This window comes from Saccostrea cucullata, unplaced genomic scaffold, assembly GCF_032062105.1.
Source record: "Saccostrea cucullata isolate Sc308-1 unplaced genomic scaffold, CSIRO_AGI_Scuc_v1 ctg12796, whole genome shotgun sequence".
Lineage (NCBI taxonomy): Eukaryota > Metazoa > Mollusca > Bivalvia > Ostreida > Ostreidae > Saccostrea > Saccostrea cuccullata.
In genome coordinates this window covers 1-18259 of record NW_026921207.1, presented here as the reverse complement: position 1 = coordinate 18259, position 18259 = coordinate 1, and the positions used below count along the sequence as shown (strand labels likewise).

Genomic DNA, 18259 nt, shown 5'->3' with positions numbered 1-18259 from the left:
TTTTCGAGTATTTTAAGAGTAAAACCAGGCACAATAATAGTGGTATTGGTTAATAATGTACCAAAGTACGGCAGTATTAATATTAGTCCCCTGTAAATCCGCCAGTGAAGTGTAATTATATTTTGTATAGATTCCATGCATGCAGTTGTTTTTTATAGTATCAATTATTACAATTTTAAATGCTTTACATAAACATGACAGCTTGAAGTAAAGGAGTAAGAAGATTTCTAACAAGATGTGCTTGTGAAACACTATGTGCCCAGCGGCAACAAAGTTCGGAAAAGCTATTTTAAGCATATAGGTCACAGTCAAGGTCACAAGGTCATTGACCTTGGTGTCATTTGAAAAAGCTTTATTAGTGAAGTATGCATACCAAATATGAAGTCTCTATCTCTCATAGTTAAAAAATTATGGTGAAGGTTAAAGTTGACAACAGACAGACAAAATGATGGACAAACAGACAGACAAGACAAAAACAATATGCGCTCCCGATCTTTTGATCCAGGCGCATAAAAATGGCATGATTTGTTATGGTTATAGTGCTATACCACAGGCCCCAAGGAGGCAGAGATCTAGAAATTTGTCATTTTACTCATACCTGCTTTTTATCAAAATTGTTTATTATTGGTTTAGAAGTTTATGAGAGGAAGCTGAATTTTTATGCCTCTGGATCGAAAGATTCAGGGGTATATTGTTTCTGTCCTACCTGTCTGTTTGTCTCTCTGTTGTCAACTTTGACCTAGCCCAAACTTTTGAGTGGGTGGGGCTATGGCTTTCATATTTCACAGGTGTATTCCTTGTGTAAAGATTTTTCCATGGTAACACCAAATTTGACCTTGGAGTTTTACCTACTTTTACAAAATAATACCACACTTTAACCTTGACCATAACTTTTGAACAGTTGGAACTAGGGCTTTCATCCTTTTCACGTGCATTCATTGTGACAAGACCTTTCAGTTGGAATAAATATTTTTTTTACCTTTTGACCTTGACCTAAGAGTTTGACCCACTTTTTAAAAACTTTAACCTTGGTCATAATTTTGAGCAGTTAGAAGTAAGGCTTTCATATTTCACAGGTGTATTCCACTATTCCTTGTAACAAGAATTTCCTATGGGTACCAACACTTCTGACCTTTTGATCTTGACCTTTGGAGTTTGACATGCATTTGAGAGAATTCAACCCTCGCCATAAGCTGCCATATGGGGGCATCAGTGTTTCACAAACGCATCTTGTTTTTAATGTTATCTAGGGGTCAGCATTTTTTTTACCTTATTCAAAGGTGAAATATGAAAGTCCTGGCCAGCACAATGACCATGGATTATGTTTTTGTGGACAAACTTACAGACAGACCAAAAACTTCCTGAATCTCTGCTTACAGGGGCATTAATACAAGTGAAAACAACGAGTGATTTTAAAACATTTAATCAATCAAGCATACATTTACCAATAAACTTCAGTATAAACTAAATATTGCACTTACAAGAGTAAATGTCCATGCACAAGTTTACATAATAAAATGTAAAATGCTTATTATATTAACTTTAGCATGATTAAATCAAGGCTTTATTAACTTAAAAAAAACTAGAACTGTTCATGAAACAGACTTAAGGGGTAACTAAAGAAAGAGTATATACTTTAAAATAACTTAAAATAGAACATTTCTGAGGCCTTCAAAATTTGACTTTTTTGAATCCTCTGACCTTAACCTTGTGTTTTTAAAAACCTTGTTTGGGGTCATGATTTATTCTATTAGCATAATCACCCCTCAAACATTTTTGATCTTATGTTACTCCATTGAATAATCATGACATTTGCACTTCAAATCCTGAGACCTTTTGATCTTATGACCATAAAACTGGGTTCCTGGCCATGAACTTTTGACCTCAAAATTAATAGATGTAACCTTTGATCAAATACAAACTCTGTGCCCAGTTCAACACAATAATATTAAAATACCAGGTGCATGTGTCAAATGGCATGTTCTATTTTTACAAAGTCTGGAAAAACATCATAACTTCAAACATATCCAGAAAAAAAATTATGTCCACTCACAGACAGAATTACCACCCCCCCCCCCTCTTTCAAACTCCATTCATAAAGGGAATGAAATTCTTTCTGACAGAGTTTCAAGGGTTTTACCCAAGCTAGGGCAACAAACTCAAAAGTCAACTATGAAATATTTTATAACATTACTCTGTAAGGAGATTATCAATACATGTATATCCCAATATCTAGAGCTGATTTGTGAGGTAACATGACTGCACAGTTACATGTATTCACAAAGGTAGCATTTCACAGATGACTAAGCAAGTTTAACATTTAAAATATTTTCAGAAAGAAATTCAACTTTTACTTTTTAAAAAACTTCAAACATGAATACAGTCAAGGAAATTATTTTTAGAACATCTTGAATTTTGGAGAATAAAAATTGCACAATTATTGAGTATGCATTTCCTACTCATAAAACACATACAAACAGAGCACTTTTTATAATGACTATGTGGTCACATTTGTTGATCATGCTTGAGAATCCACTACTAACCAATCAACGACTCTGGGCAATCTCTGAGAAGAAAGACAGCACATCATCCACCTTGAATTCCAGAGTGATTCCAGAGTCTGGGTAACACTGATTAATCAGATCTTCATAATGTTTGATTTGTTTGATGAATTCATCCTGCATGGAGAACCACACCACCTGTAGCAAGTTTTCTTCTTCACACAGGTCCTTGTGTGTTTTCTTATAGATTCCATCCAAACCTTTCTTCACCTGAAGAAAAATTTCAACAGTAAGGTTTCCATATATTTCAGCCATCAAACTGTTGTTCTCTTTAGTAAAAGGTGTTTAACGTTCATTATCCCCCTGCTCACAAATATGAAATTTCGCCTTGGTGATAATATTTTTAATAGGAATAGTTATGAATCCAAATCAGAGTTATCTCTCTTATCACAATGTTTGCTCAAGGAGCTATGACGAGTCAAATGAGAAACTTGCATTAATTTTTGTCACATAAGTTAGCCCCTATATTGTCAATACAGGGCGTTCACTGACCTCTTTGACTGGGTACTCCTTGATCACCTTTCTGAGTTCCTGTTTACTGAAGGCCAACTGAAATCCCACCTCCTCAGGCTTTACACCTGTAGCCACTCGGTTCTGTACGCCCTCAAAAAACACCTGTAAACAGGTACATGCAGGTATTTCTCAATTTAATCACAGACCAAACAAATACCGTTACATGTACATGCCATAAATAAAACATGCTGCATGATGCATGATTAAGAAATCATCATGTGTTTGAAAGAAGAATTCTGTTTGTGGATTATAGCTTACATGTAGTTTTTCTAGAGGTCTACCCAACAGATTTAAGGTGTAACTGTTTAGGTTGTCTTGATAGATCTGTTTAGCTTCTTTTCTATCCGACTCCAGGCAAGGGATTTTAAGACTGGACAGAGTAGCTACAAATAAGTAAGGAAGTAAATGACTACATGTACCATAGTCTATATATTTATTAACTGAGTTTGAGGATATAAAAATGTCTTTGTTGGATCCAAGACTCACATTATTTAACTGGAGCCATTACAATGAAGGCAACACATTAAGTTGGGAAGTTCACATTAGAAATGCTTATTTTCTTTGTTTATTTATTGAATTGAGTATTACAGGCCACCAGCCCAAAGTACAGTCATATTTTACAACATTAAATTTACAACAACAATTTGCTACAATTTTAATTGTTTATAATTAATCACATATATTTAAAAATAATTCTTCTCTGAATTTAACTGTTTAAAATAATTGAGAAAAAAAACAGAATAAATATTTTACTCACAATACATATGATGGAAATTCTCTGAAAAACAAAGAGAAAATGAACATAAAGAAGTAATATTTACACTAACAATAATCTTCCACATATAACAAAAAAAACATTTTGCTTCAAAATACATGAATTCCTAATTTTATACAGAATTCCTTCCTACCCATCATGACCACTTCCTTCGGAGTTTTCTGGCTCTCATTGGCCACTCTGGCTATTTGTTCATAGATGACAGCTACTAATGTTTTATAAGACTTGTCTAGATGGGTATGTCTGTCAGAACCCTTAAAAATATTCTCAGCTTGATTGGCAAATTCCTGTCAACAGAAAAAACATAGGTAATCAGAGATTACAGAGCTCACCTCAACGAATGTTGTCTTTAAGTAAGGCAAAGTCACACAATTCAACAAAAAAAAGTGTACATCCCAAAATGAAAATATTTATGCAATTTTGACATGATACTTTGGAATAGAGCTGTATAAAAACTTCAAACTAGTTCTTTTTCATGCAGCATCTGAAGCAAATTTGAGAGTTTTCATCCCTTGATGCATCATTTGTGCAAGTTTGGTTTACACAATGTTATATATAAGCCTTATAGTTTTTTGGTAATAGACCTGCACCCATAACTTTTACCTGGTCCATTATCTGAAAAATGTATGTCTAATTTAGCATCCAAAGCAAGTCCATTAGTTTGCATCCTAAGATGTATTGTCCATGCAAGTTTGCTCATTATAGGGCTCATAGTTACTTGGAAATGAAACCTGCACCAAAAACTTTAACCTGTTCACTCTATCGGAAAATGTAGGTCAGATTCAGCATCCGAAGCAAGCCTGGTAGCATGCATCCTTAGATGTACCATCCATGCAAGTTTGGTCATAATAGGGCTCAAAGTATCTTGGAAATGAAAACTGCACCTAAAACTTTAACCTGTTCACTCAACCGGAAAATGTGGGTCAGATTCAGCATCCGAAGCAAGCCCGGTATTGTGCATCCTTAGATGTATCATCCATGCAAGTTTGGTCATTATAGTTCTCATAGTTACTTGGAAAGGAGACTTGCACCAAACACTTTAACCTGTTCACTCAACCGGAAAATGTAGGTCAGATTCAGTTTCCGAAGCAAGCCCGGTAGTGTGCATCCTTAGATGTATCATCCATGAAAGTTTGGTCAACATAGGACTTATAGTTACCGGGTACTTGTAAATGAGACCTGCACCAAAAACCTTCACCTGTTCACTCAACCGGAAAATGTAGGTCAGATTCAGCATCCGAATCAAACCCGGTAGTGTACATCCTTAGATGTATCATCCATGTAAGTTTGGTTAACATAGGGCTTATAGTTCCTTGGAAATGACAGCAACACCAAAAACTGCACCAAAAATGTTAACCTGCTCCAAAAACCTTAACCTGGTCATTCCTTTGCTGAAATTGCAGCATCTGAAACTTTGACTGGTACAATGAAACACACTAGAAGCATATTCCATGCATGTCTAATCAATATAGGACACAGAAGTACTTTAAAAGAAAACTGCTCCAAAAAACTTAACCTGGGACGCCGACACCGACGCCGACGGGGACGCCGAGGGTATTACATAAGCTCCCCCAACTTCGTTGAGGTGAGCTAAAAATTATAGCAGACATAACTTAAGGTATGTCACTCGTGAAATTTGTTAAATCAAGGATTTTTTGAGAAGTATATTTTGGATAAGTACTCATATAGTGTGACCCAAAATCGCAAAGAAAACAGGGGGTCAGTGTTCATTTTACTGATCTATGGTACAATTAAGTTGACCTTCTTGCACTTAAATTTTAACTTTTTGGTTTATTACTTTATCCCTTATTATATTTTATCAGATGTTACAATGGCAATAAATTTAATCTTATTTTACGTAAAATAGTTTGAATAATATTTATCATTGAACAAATCTTGCAAATTAATTAATGCGCGTAATTTATTGTGTGACCTTTTTGCACTAAAAAGTAACATATTTGGGGTATTAAAAAACTAAATAGGCAATAAAATATGTTCTTATATCAAGCTTTTTACGACTTAAGTGCTGATCAGTCACAAGTATCGAGTAGTTCAAAATAATGAAAGAAAAAGTTGGGGTCAGTGATGTTAATTTTGAAATATTGGTCAAAATATGTGATTTTCAGGCAAAAAATGGTGTAAATTTATCTTGACTTCGTTAATATATCATCATTTTTTGGCAAAGTTTGTTGAAGGAAGGTGAAAAACTTGACCTAAAAATATAAATTAAGACCTATATTAAACATTCTTAGCAATATTATTACGGAAAGTATTCTCCGAGTAAAAGTATGTGAAGCTAAAGTTTCAAGACATTAAATTTGATAAATGTGCAGATTTGCAGAAAATTCTGTTAAATATCTTTCCACCACAAGAAATAGTCCCTCATAAATATTGCTTCTTTGTAGATTTTTGAGCAGTTTTTTCGATGAATGTTAAAACATTTACATTTTTGAATTTAAATATTTTATTAAAATTGAATTTTAATAAATATTTTTGAAGTAAGAGGTTCTGCGTCATTTTTTCTAAAAAGCTGACGAGTGACATACCTTAAGTGAAATGAATTTTTGACACAATTTTTTTCCTTATCATTACTTTTCTTTTTAATATGCCCTCTGCCATTCAAAAGAAGCAAAACAACATAAGAATTTAATTTCTAAAGCACTGACTCTACCTCAAAGTTATGGACAAATGCAATAATTCCACACCGGCTCTTTTTGGAAACTTTAAAGTCTTGGATAGTCTTTATCTGGTTTGACTGAAATTACAATTTAACTGCATTAATTCTCAACAACATCCCATCACCATCATCGTCTCAAGCCACGGTCCGGAGTCCGCATATATAGCTCTCTCCTACCCGTGGCTGCTTGATCACAAAAAGTGTCGTAATCTTGAATATTTACGCCTCTCTATTGTGACGTCACATTCAGTCAGTGGCAAGTTTTGTTTCCATCGCAATCGAAATCAACAACTGACGTCAACAGTATACAAGAAATATTTCCTATACTGCGATTGCATATTGAAAGGTCGCGATAAAGTTCATCATCCGACTATGCTTTACTCGCATTGGTCAATATTTTAAAAGCTACGAAGAATTCTCTTCTCGTTCAACCACGGCCAGATGGGAGAGGAGCGTACATTTTGGCCGTGGTTTGCGACAATGCATCACCATAGAAATTTTTTTTTTAAAAATGTGCATTTGAAAGTTCGTTCACTTATCATTATAAAGTTTTTAACTCATTATCTAGGCTATCTAAATTTAATTCACTGGTTCTCAGGCCAATTTTCTCCAAAACAGATGCGGGAGGGCGGCATTTTATTTTTCATTTTATTGGCAATAAAGTAGATGAGGGAGGTATTTTTTTTAATTTTAAATTCCGAATTTTCTTTAACATAAAGATAATTTTTTTAATCACCGATATACTTTCCATTTCTGGTCAAAATTTCTGCTTTATCCATTGCTTAACAGCGTGTAAACATCGTAGGTAATGTCCTCGAATGTATTTTCAAACGAAGTAGCCAAAATCTCATTATAAATGGCTACCGGAAGTGATATTTGAATACTAAACTACGAAACAAATGAGGTCGGAATTTTTTTTTCCCGGATTGGTCTCCGCAATACCAACTTTTTATTTTATTAAAAATACAATAAAATCGGCAATGCGGCTACCTCAAAACGGATGCGCGCGGGCCTGAGAACCAGGATTTCAATTTTATATGGCCCTAGGTATATTTTATTTATTGGGTACTTACAATGAACTTGTCAAAGTTCCTTTTGATCTTGACAAGGCAGCTGGCGTACATTACACTGAGGAAGGAGCCAGCATCCTGGGCATTATTTACGTGTTGACTCATCCTCACCAACATATACATAGAGTTACTGGATTTAGAAATAAAATAAGTGACTTTACAGTACTGTAATACTATACAATTATTGCTGTGTTTTGAGGTCAATACAATGAATTAGCCATCTGAGGAGTACAATATTCACCGAGCCCGGAGGGCGAGGTGAATATTGTACTTCGAAGATGGCTAAATCATTGTATTGACCGAAAAAAACAGCAATAATTGTTTTATTATATGATTCACTAGTAAAATGATAAAACCCATTACTTGTTTGCATTTAATTAAGTCATATCCAAATACAATTAAGAGAGAAGCAGAATTAAAATGTTAATCAACCTCACAGGTCGTTTTTATTTTATTTTTTTTTTAAAGTTTTTTTTAATCAATTTTAGTTGCCATGAAAAAAAAAATTATGTCAGTCTTTTTTCTAGGATAGATTTTTAAAGGAAGGAGCATCATCAGGGAAAACTGACTGCCATAAAGTAAAAATTGTTGTTCAGTGAAAGTGTTGGAGGAGTGTCCCTGTATCCCCTCTTACCACCCTCCTCCGAAAATATACCGGTATATTCGCTTATGTTTTCATCAAATGAAAAAAAAAAATTATACTTGTTTAAATGGCTTTCCAAATCAATTTTTATCAATTTGGAATATCTCGATCTATTTTTAGATCAACGTAAAGGAAATAAATCCTTGTATTGACCTGGAACGTCACGTGCAGGTCAATACAACGTAGTATTTTTCTAACATAGTTGGATCTCAGCCAATCAGAGAGATGGAAATTATTCAATCATATAATAAATGTATATACATCCCTTAAAAAATGTGATAATATTTATGGGGCCTGGTTAACATTGTGACAAAATGTCATATATTGTGGCTTTAAATGCATTGAAGTAATCAGGCACATGCTCACATTGCACATCATATTATATGTGAAAATATTCACATTTAGCATTTTCTCCCCAAAAATATTATAGATTTTCTGTACTTACAACCCATCCAATCTATCAGCATAAGATACAAATGCTTCTAGCTCTGACTCCAGATTTGGAAACAATTCTCCCATCATCCTCCTGACTTCCTCATTCATGTGTCTCCTGTCAATCAGGTACATATTACAAACAATTAGTTCCATAAGTATTATTTATATACATACGCCATCTAGAATTCTGATTTTACACACTTAAATATATTTGCATTTTTAAGGTTTTTATGCTTAAAACTAATTTTAATCACAAAGAAAGCAAATAATTAATTGTGTTGTCTTAGTGCAATCCGCTTTCATGCAATGTTCACAAACAATATCACATATGCTATTACATTTGTATTTTTTTCTGTACGGTAGTAATACATGTATTTGAATGACCCAAATGCATTTGTTTCTGCATTCATTTCTTGTTTACCAATAATCTATTAATGATTTATTGTTGACAATCACTCCATTCAAGGTCATATCCAATAAGGAATTGTTTCTGTATTTTCCTACATTATTTTTTACTGTGTAATTCAATAAAACTGATTTGTTGTACTATAAACAATTGTTAATGTATTATCTTACAATTACAAGTAGTGTAATTTTTTAGATAAAGAAGAATTTTCCATACTTATGTGCAAAATTCTACCTGATTCTGAAAGTTAGACAGTATGATCATGGTAATTTCAAACAGAATGAACATTTAACTATATAAAAAAATCTTTGTTTTTAGGTGTGGGGAAAATTCATGGCAGGTTTATAGATTTTATTAAGTGTAAAATCTTTGGTGTACAACATGCAATCCTGTTTGTTTTGTACCTAGCTAGCACTACTTTTGCCTGATTTAGGGTTGGGGGGATATTTTGGATGCCCGAGAGTGACTTAACTGTGGGAAAATGGAGGGGGAGGATTGTGGATCTATAAATAGAAATGTGTCCATATATATCTTTAACAAGAGAGTGTGAACAATGATGCCTTCATATGGCAGATTCTGACCAGGGTGCAAGATTTTAAAAAGTAGTTCAAACTATAAGATTAAGTTCAAAAGGTCAAAGGAATCTAAAGAACAATCTTGTTATATAGAATAAACTACTGAAATATGAGAGTTCTAGCATCAACTGTTTAAAAATGATGGCCAAGATAATTTTTTTTCCAAAGAAAGTCAATGGTCTTATTACAAGGAATACAGATGTGAAATGTGAGTATTAATTTAGAAATTATAGTCAAAGGTCAATGTAGTTTTTTAAAATGATGTTAAACTCAAAGGGTTAATGTCATAATGTCAATAAGAAAAGGTTTAGTCTCAAAAAATACACTTGTTAAAAAGTAGTTTAACAAGAATCATTTAGAATTTATGGCCGAGATAAAGTTTTGGTCATTTTTTTTAAGAATGTAAAAGTTTAAGGTCATCAAAGTCATGAGGTATATATATTGACAATCAAAGACAGGTCTTGCCACAAGAAAAACACTTTTAAAAAGAAAGCCAATGTTTTATTTTCAGCTATTCCAATGTTACATGTATGGGCAAGATTAAAGTTGGTTTAAGTTTTTTTCTTAGTTTTTCCCTATCATCTTAATAAAGAGGTAAATTTTAAAAATAGTTAGTTGCATGAGCAGTAACAAGAGCAAAATATTTAGTCTATAACATCAGAGTTAATGAAACTTGCCATATCTCCATACTTAACAATTACACTCTACCTCTTACAAGGCAAAAGAGGTGCAACTTGGCAACAAAAAAAGCTACATGTACCAGTACTAAAATATTATACAAAATTAAGAACAGATTATCTACCATTGAGCATTCATATAACATGAAAATAACCAAAATCATATTTATATATGTACATGTTCATGAAAGTCATACTTTCATAAAGTTTTGCAATCAGATTGTACTTGGCATAAATCTTAAACTTATTATAAACAGAACTTCAAACCCTGTCAGTTCCTCAGACTAGGATATAAAAACATAACAAGTCTGCATCCAATCAACAACAGTTACCGTAAATCTCCATGGCAACAACATATATATGTAGATATGATCACATGACCTTGTCTCAACATTGATTCACTCTAATGTATTTGATCTTTCAACCTGATGAATGCTTTTCTTTCCAGCTTTATAAGTATTCTTTAACTACAAGTTGTTGAGACAAATCTTTTCTGCAAATCCAAGTCCATTGCAACATCAAAAAATCAAATATCATTAACATCAAATAACTCAATATAAGGCAAGGCAAATAAATACATGTGTGGCATGTGGTGGGTATCAAGCATAAAGGCAGGCAGGGTAGGGGGGACTGACCCCACTTACAGCTTGGATTTGGTGCGGCGCCTCTGTATCTTAAGGCCACCACCTAAATTTTCCTCATAGAACTCCCTAAAATAGTCATGTGCTGTAGAAACTTGTCAGAAACAAAATGCTGTTTAATGTTATCAACCTTATATCAGTATATAATTGATATACGGTACACATAGTAACACATAGTAACTCTGTTTTAATAGCATGGAGTAGAAATTACTTAGTGAAATAGATAAAAAATTCAATATTATTTTATAATTTTTTGTTTCCTTGCTTTGGTTGGTTACTTTATGATTAACTTACTCCACTGGTGCTGCTGCGGGCTGAATGGGTTTCCAAATATCCTCTGATTCTTCTTCCTGAAAAAAAGAACAAAGTTTTATTTCTTTTACAATGACTAATTTAATTACATTGATTTAAAATAACCCAATAATTTATTTTATTATAATTGTAGACTTCATTGATTCGCTTTACATTTTCTTTATAACAAGAAATCTAAAAAATAGTAACCCACTACAGCATCATGCCACTGAATTTAGAATGAGAGACAAATTAAACATGTTCAGCCTCTGAAGGGACAACAAATCTTTTTTTAAAAATTATTAGATATCCTTGATACTAATTCTAAAGAGATTAATAAGCTCTCACAAGTGTTTAAATTTGGCAGTCATAAATTTTATTTATGTACATTTGTTAAATCATGCTTAACAAGGTTTTCATTTTTAAATACCTGTTTGGGTTCTTTGACGGTAGGTGTGTCCCCGGCAAGATGGAAGAATCTGACACAAAAATCCTGCTCAGACAGACAAACTGGCTCCAGTTCACTGAGAATTTTATCAATGACCTAGACAATTAAACATTTAGAATACATATAATTATTTGTGAGGACAAGTAAAAAAAAAGATAATTGATCAAGTAAATAAAGTGCACAAAAAACAGCATTTCATGAAGGAGCTTATTAATATAATGCCTTTACCTGGTCAAATAGATGTCTCATTGCTAAGTCGTGACTAGACCCATGGAATGAAGTATTGTCTGAGTTGAGACTTTGTACTGAACCAGACATTTTCCGGTTAAGACTGGAGGAGGAACCAGAGAGAGCTCTAGCTTGGCTGGTCAGACCAACACCTGCAAAAATTATTTATGTAGACACTACATGTATTTTACACTCAACTGCTTTTTTCACAGGTTTATATCTTTAAGAGGCAGTCCGCCGAAAAACCAGGCAGGATTGTATTAATAGGCGGCACATCGAATGTGACGAATATTTGATATTTTATTGAAAACAATATCAATGTAGTCCAAATGGAATAATGTAATCGAAGATTTGTTTGAAAATTGCTTATTTAGTAAAATATCCGTTTGTTTCGTGTTCTTGAATTCCCCTATATAAACCACTGAATTTAGGTCAGAAACAAAGAACTGTAATTTCCAATACAATTTTAAAAGGACTATAATTCATGCTGAACTAAATCTAGAAATATTTCGTCTTTCAGTTTCAAAAATAAAATCGGTGGGCAAAACACTTTTGATAGTAGTTTTCTGGCAAAATATATAGACGTTTTAATGAAATTTTGCGATGTAAGAGTTTTCTCCCGTGGCATCGGTAAATCTGCTAAACACCTTACTATCGGAATCCTAGTGAAATATTTAGAATATATACACACAAAAAAAATTATTAAACCAAAAATTACTACTTTATTTTCAAAATAGAATTCATTTTCACCTCCAAACATAATATTTAGATTAAAATTGGCAGTATTATTCAGGCAAAATTCACGTTTCCATTGATGTATCAGTGACGTCATATACCTGACTAATATTTCGTCACAATGAAATAGTTACAAGTTTTCCACAGAAGTTTGTAAATTCTTTGCATAAAAGCGCAAAGAAAAAGATTAAAAATAAATAATTTCTCTTTTTCTGTTCAATTACTCTTCAGAGTGCATTATCCTAAATGTCTGCCTAAATGTTAAATAATCATATATTTTTATATAAAATGTATTTTATTCACGGGCGGCGTCTCAGCTAGAAGTCCGTTTTGATACATGTAAGTAATTTTATTCATGTCCGAGAACTAATTTTTTAACTGATTTACTAGGTCATGCGTAAAAATAATTAATTGTTTGTATTGAACATTTAATTCTTATAAACTTGGGATGTGAAGAGATTTTATTTTCTTCTGATTATCAAGGAAAGATGAAATTCAACGGAGTTGAGATGTTTATTTCATGATATTTGTAAAAAAAAAAAAATAAAAAAAAAATTCGAATTGAACTGCGACATTAAAAACGACCTTGATCATATTTATCTATGCAGTCAAACCAAAATAAACGATCCGCGGAACAAATAAAGATATTTAAAATAAGATTTAAAAATATTTATTGAGGAAAATTACTGTTGAACTCCCAAGTTCAATTTGGCACTAAAACGGAAGACTTCGTTGGGGTATTTTTTGTTTTGAATTGTTGTTGTTTTTTTTTTTTTATTAAATTTGGTGATTGAAACAATCACATACTCACATTCAATAAGGAGTTAAAATAAGTGACCATGTTGGCCAATTCTTAAATGTTTCCACATTAATGAAACCATTTAAAAAAAGGAAAAAGATGCCGCCTTGCCCCCCCCCCCCCCCCCCCGGCTTTTTGCCTTGCGATTTATGGGCTCTTAAATAATGTTACTATATGAAACAACTTATTTTCTTATTTATATAAAATTAAATTTTATAGAAGATGAAAATATAGGGAAAAAGGCTTTTATAAATGACAGGTTTAAAAAACATGGATAAAGTCGAGACTGTGCACATAAAAATATTTTCTGCATTTAGGTACGTGCAAGAATAATTTCGCCACTGATAGAATTTAACTCTTTAATAAAAAAAACTACTTGGAAATAAGATATTTAATAAAGATAGGCTGTATGCTCTCAGTTGTTGTATAATGCATGTACAAATACTTGTTTTTTTTAATACCAAGTATCAAGAAATCAAACAGATGTTATACATGATTGTAATCGTCATGTACGTAAAAGACATTATTATTTTAAATACATTGTATATACATTTGAATCTATGGATAAAATAATTTTAAAACAGTTGACTGACTGAACAGAAATAAAAGACAAGCATATTTTTCTGATAAATTAAATGAAGAACAAATTTAGGAATATATCTAGTTTTACGGTAAAAACCGATCCCGATTGAAATAAAACCGATCCTGATTGAAAATTATGCAAAATGTGTAAAGTTATAAAACTAAAGACAACTGCCACCCATAAGACATGTAAAAAAATAAATCAAGTAATTTTTTGGCCATATTACAACGAATGAGTCAAATTTAACATTACAATTATAGAATTTCCTTCTTTATATAATTCCGGTCGGGATCGGTTTAATTGGGAAAAATTGTAAAACATACGTAAATTTGACTCCTTTTATTTCTCTCAACATACCAGTGCCCACTGATTTTATTGAGTGACTTAAAAGTTAGTACTTTGTATTCATAATAACATGAGGGGAAAAAAAATCTGTCATTTTAATGTATTGGGTTTTATAACGTAATGAAAATTGGATAATGAATTCAAAAAGTTACTTGCTAAACTCAATTTTGGACCACATAATTTTTTCTAAAGAAATATAAATTGGAGTCTTATTCATTTATAAAATTAAAGATAAGAGTCTATGGTATAAATGATATTGATAGACACATCCAGGTTTTGCGTATCTGGTACATATAAAACAAAATAAAAAAGTAGTAATTTTTTTTACTCCCCTGTTGACCTTTTTGCACTTAAAATTGAGCACTTACCAAAAATAAGACTAGTGGAGCACTAAAAATTTTTTTGATGTTGTCATGTGTAAACACTTGCTTTAATAAGTCTACATGCAAAAAATAATAAAAATCCATGACATGCGATGTGCCACCCATTGCCTGATTTTCAGTGGACTGCCTCTTAAGTTTTTGTAGGGATCACTGTATTAATATGAACAAGCTTATTCTATCATATAAACTTAGTTAACTCTTTACCAAATCAAATATCAGTAGATTATGTATTTGATAAGATAGGAAAAACATGAACTTATGTTTATCTAATATTAAATGTGTTGATCGAGTCAGTCAGTTGTATTATACCTAATCTGTTTTTATCTGGTTTGCTTCCTAATTTCTGCTTGGCCATTTCCAGAAAGTCTTGAATCTCTTTATTATACAGCTTACTTAGACTCTGAGTGTAAACCTGTCATAACATTTAAACACAGAATTTTAATGGACAAGTTCATTAATGATATGTGCTGAAAAGATTCAAAGTTCAGAGTACATTAGTATCATCTGTACGTTAAATAGTATTAGAAACTGATGCTGTTTCTTAGAGCAAGGTACTGTTAAGATATAATATAATGAACACACAGCTTTTGAATCTACCATAGACAGTATGTATACCTTGGAGAGCTGGGTAAAGCTGTCAAAATCGGAGTTTTTTAGCCACATCATGAGGTCAGCGTAGGGCGTGAGGTCCCGGTGGGCCGAGTTATGCTGAGGAAGCTTAAAGTCTGGGGCCTGGCGACTCAGAGTCTCTCCGTGTTCATTCCCCTAGGAAATTTTTTTTTTTTGTAATGTAAAACTGTATGATCTGTAGCTTATAGAACAACAGTATCTCATTTCTTTGCAATTAATCTTTTTTAATCATGTTATGAATTGTATTATATCCCATGCATTATCTTTACAAATATTTTACCTCCGTGATAAAAATATTTTACATTCAATATCAACTAATAAATTCTCCTATTTGGTTTTTAAATGGATTGTTGGACAAAAATACCTGATGAATGAACAAATTGTTGAGATGATGAGCTAATCTCTTGCCAAATTTATCAGAAAATCTTGAAAATTTTCTTTGCTGTTCTTCAAGTGCAGACATTTGATTCAATGCTAAAAAAAAAACAACAATATAAATAAATCTGTAAGTAAATAAACAAAGTTGACACTAAAATTTCAGTCAACTAGAAATAGACAGAAGGTAGAGACCTGGATGGATGTCGACATTGAGACATTTCTGTAAGGCGTGAGCGGCCGTCGTACACTCGTAAATACCGCCAGGTGTATTCAGGTCCCCATCCTGAAGAGCTTTTAAGTACTTTGTGTCTAAATCCAGCTGTTTCTGTCAACAAAGATATAAATTTATATAATTTTAGTTAAAACAACTTCTGATGGGTCTTAACTCTTGTATTATGCTTTGAACTTTTGTTTTACCCACTACCACACTGACGATATACAATTCTTGCACTATTTCTATCATTAATTCAACTGTTCAGATCTTGCTTTACCCAAAGCTAACTGTCAAATTCTTACCTTATCTCTGACAAGTGTCTAATTCAAGCTTTATTAACTGCCTAATTAAACTAAACTGTCTAATTCTTCATTTACTCACCACTAAGCTGTCTAATTCTTCATTTATTCACCACTAAACTGTCTAATTCTTCATTTATTCACCACTATACTGTCTAATTCTTCATTTACTCACCACTAAACTGTCTAATTCTTCATTTACTCACCACTAAACTGTCTAATTCTTCATTTACTCACCACTAAACTGTCTAATTCTTCATTTACTCACCACTAAACTGTCTAATTCTTAATTAACTCACCACTAAACTGTCTAATTCCTCCAGTAACTGCTGGTGGTTTTTGTTTCTGGTTCTAATCAGAGCATCCTTCTCTTTCATCACTTCCATCTGATCTTTCACATTCTATAAATAGTAATGGTTTACTAATAAAAATTTCATGGAAATCATGTGAAAAAAGTGGTTGTTTTGTAGATTCTTGTACACTTTTTTCATGGTGAATACAAGATATAATAATTTTACATAATATTTTACCTTTTTAAAAGTAACAAAATACAATATTTAAAACCATACCAGTATATCATGTCTTATGAATTCTTCCTCATCTCTATAAGCATGAAACACGTAACTGGGAACAGTAACTACTTCTTACCTATCTACTTAAAAATACCTATATAGACAACTTCACTTTTATACAGAAAATAATATAATCTAGGGATATTTGTTCCACCTACCTGTAAAATACTGTCATAGAATTCCAGTTTGTCTTCAATCTTTTCTGCAGAAGTGATGCCATCATCTAAAAGTCTCATTAGGTTTAGTACTTGGTCTTCAGATCCCATTATAGAGTGAATGTTGGCCTAAAATGTATAAAATACACTGTATGTACACTATACTCCATATTCCTTTTAAAAATATCATATTAAATGTATAACCTGCATGCAAAGAAAAATGACAATATGGTTTGGTGCAAATTCCATTGAGGGGAAGATCATATTGATGTCTGATAGTTAAGTAGAGCCTTGAATATATCCTGCTCAAACTAATGGAGCACGCCAGTTTCATATCAAGTAATCATCAAGTAAAAAACTTGAGATAAAGTTTTTTGGAATCATATTCCACAGACGTAGATAGATTTATTAACTATGATTTGATTACTGTGATTACAAAAATGATCCCCAATGTAACAACAGATCTTACTAATTTGTTATTCAATTTACATCTCCAAATTTGTACACTGCATGTACCGGAAAAGTATTATGTTGTGATGATAGGGTTGAGTATATGTAAATTTTGTGGAGGGGGTTATTTCATGTGCAAGTAATTAGGAAATTAACAAACAAACACAAACACACCCCATCCAGAACTGATAGCTGCTTGGAGAGCTGTTCTGCGAAGAGTTCGGCATTGCTGATGGCGATCTTACACTCTGACATCAGCTGATCAAGGTCAGACTCCTCTTTAGGGGTCAAGGCCTGGTAATCGTCCTCCATGGTAACAATGTCATCTTCCTGTTGTGTGGTCTGTACAGACCCTGTGGGCCTGCTCACCTCTACAGAGTGGGAGGGGAGTTTAGAATACAAACACATGACTGTTTAACAAGGATTTGATGAGGAAACATTTTCAGTTCTTGTCAAAAAAACAGCAGTTTTGAGATTTGTAATTAAAAATACTTTTTCACAAGTCCTGAAATTGCTGGGTTTTTTTTCGTGAATTGTGAATACATGTATAACTTATCATAATAACTCACCTTCCAGTAAATGTCGCGGTACATTTAGGAAATCAGGCTTCTGAATCAGGTACCTTTGACTTAGCTGAAAAAAATTCATGAAAAGCTTCGTGACATTTCATGTGAATGTATTTTAGCAAATTATAGATAATACAGATAATCTTCTATTTTTATTTTTCAACTTTATACCCTGCTTTTTCACAAGTAAGTGTGATGCTTCTTATATAA

General features: G+C 32.6%; 1 protein-coding gene across 2 annotated transcripts; it reads right to left on the bottom strand.

Annotated features, from left to right (window-relative positions):
• Positions 1 to 1473: 1473 nt before the first annotated feature.
• On the bottom strand, positions 1474 to 18199 carry LOC134259473 (exocyst complex component 1-like). 2 transcript variants are annotated; one of them, XM_062742050.1, is made up of 20 exons: positions 18053 to 18199; positions 17658 to 17854; positions 17037 to 17162; positions 16606 to 16707; positions 15986 to 16118; positions 15780 to 15889; positions 15401 to 15550; positions 15095 to 15197; positions 11941 to 12092; positions 11695 to 11808; positions 11268 to 11323; positions 10977 to 11042; positions 8685 to 8789; positions 7600 to 7726; positions 6521 to 6604; positions 3983 to 4136; positions 3832 to 3852; positions 3333 to 3457; positions 3054 to 3176; positions 1474 to 2771 (listed from the first exon to the last, which is right to left on the bottom strand). In XM_062742050.1, exons 1-20 carry the CDS (start codon positions 18129 to 18131, stop codon positions 2547 to 2549), a joined length of 2352 nt encoding a protein of 783 aa, XP_062598034.1. In that variant the 5' UTR covers positions 18132 to 18199; the 3' UTR covers positions 1474 to 2546. The 2 variants fall into 2 exon arrangements, with proteins under 2 accessions (XP_062598034.1, XP_062598035.1); XM_062742051.1 differs by lacking the exon at positions 10977 to 11042 and having other exon boundaries at positions 1475 to 2771; positions 18053 to 18196.
• Between the last annotated feature and the right edge of the window lie 60 nt (positions 18200 to 18259).

Bases quoted from the DNA above. Each gene is read 5' to 3' on its own strand.
- LOC134259473 (XM_062742050.1), bottom strand. From the start codon at position 18,131: ATGAATTTTTTTCAGCTAAGTCAAAGGTACCTGATTCAGAAGCCTGAT. The intron at 15,890-15,985 runs GTCTCTACCTTC...TTTTTTTTTTAG, and splicing joins CAATGTCGACATCCATCCAG to CATTGAATCAAATGTCTGCA. The intron at 2,772-3,053 runs GTCAGTGAACGC...ATTTTTCTTCAG, and splicing joins AGGAGTACCCAGTCAAAGAG to GTGAAGAAAGGTTTGGATGG.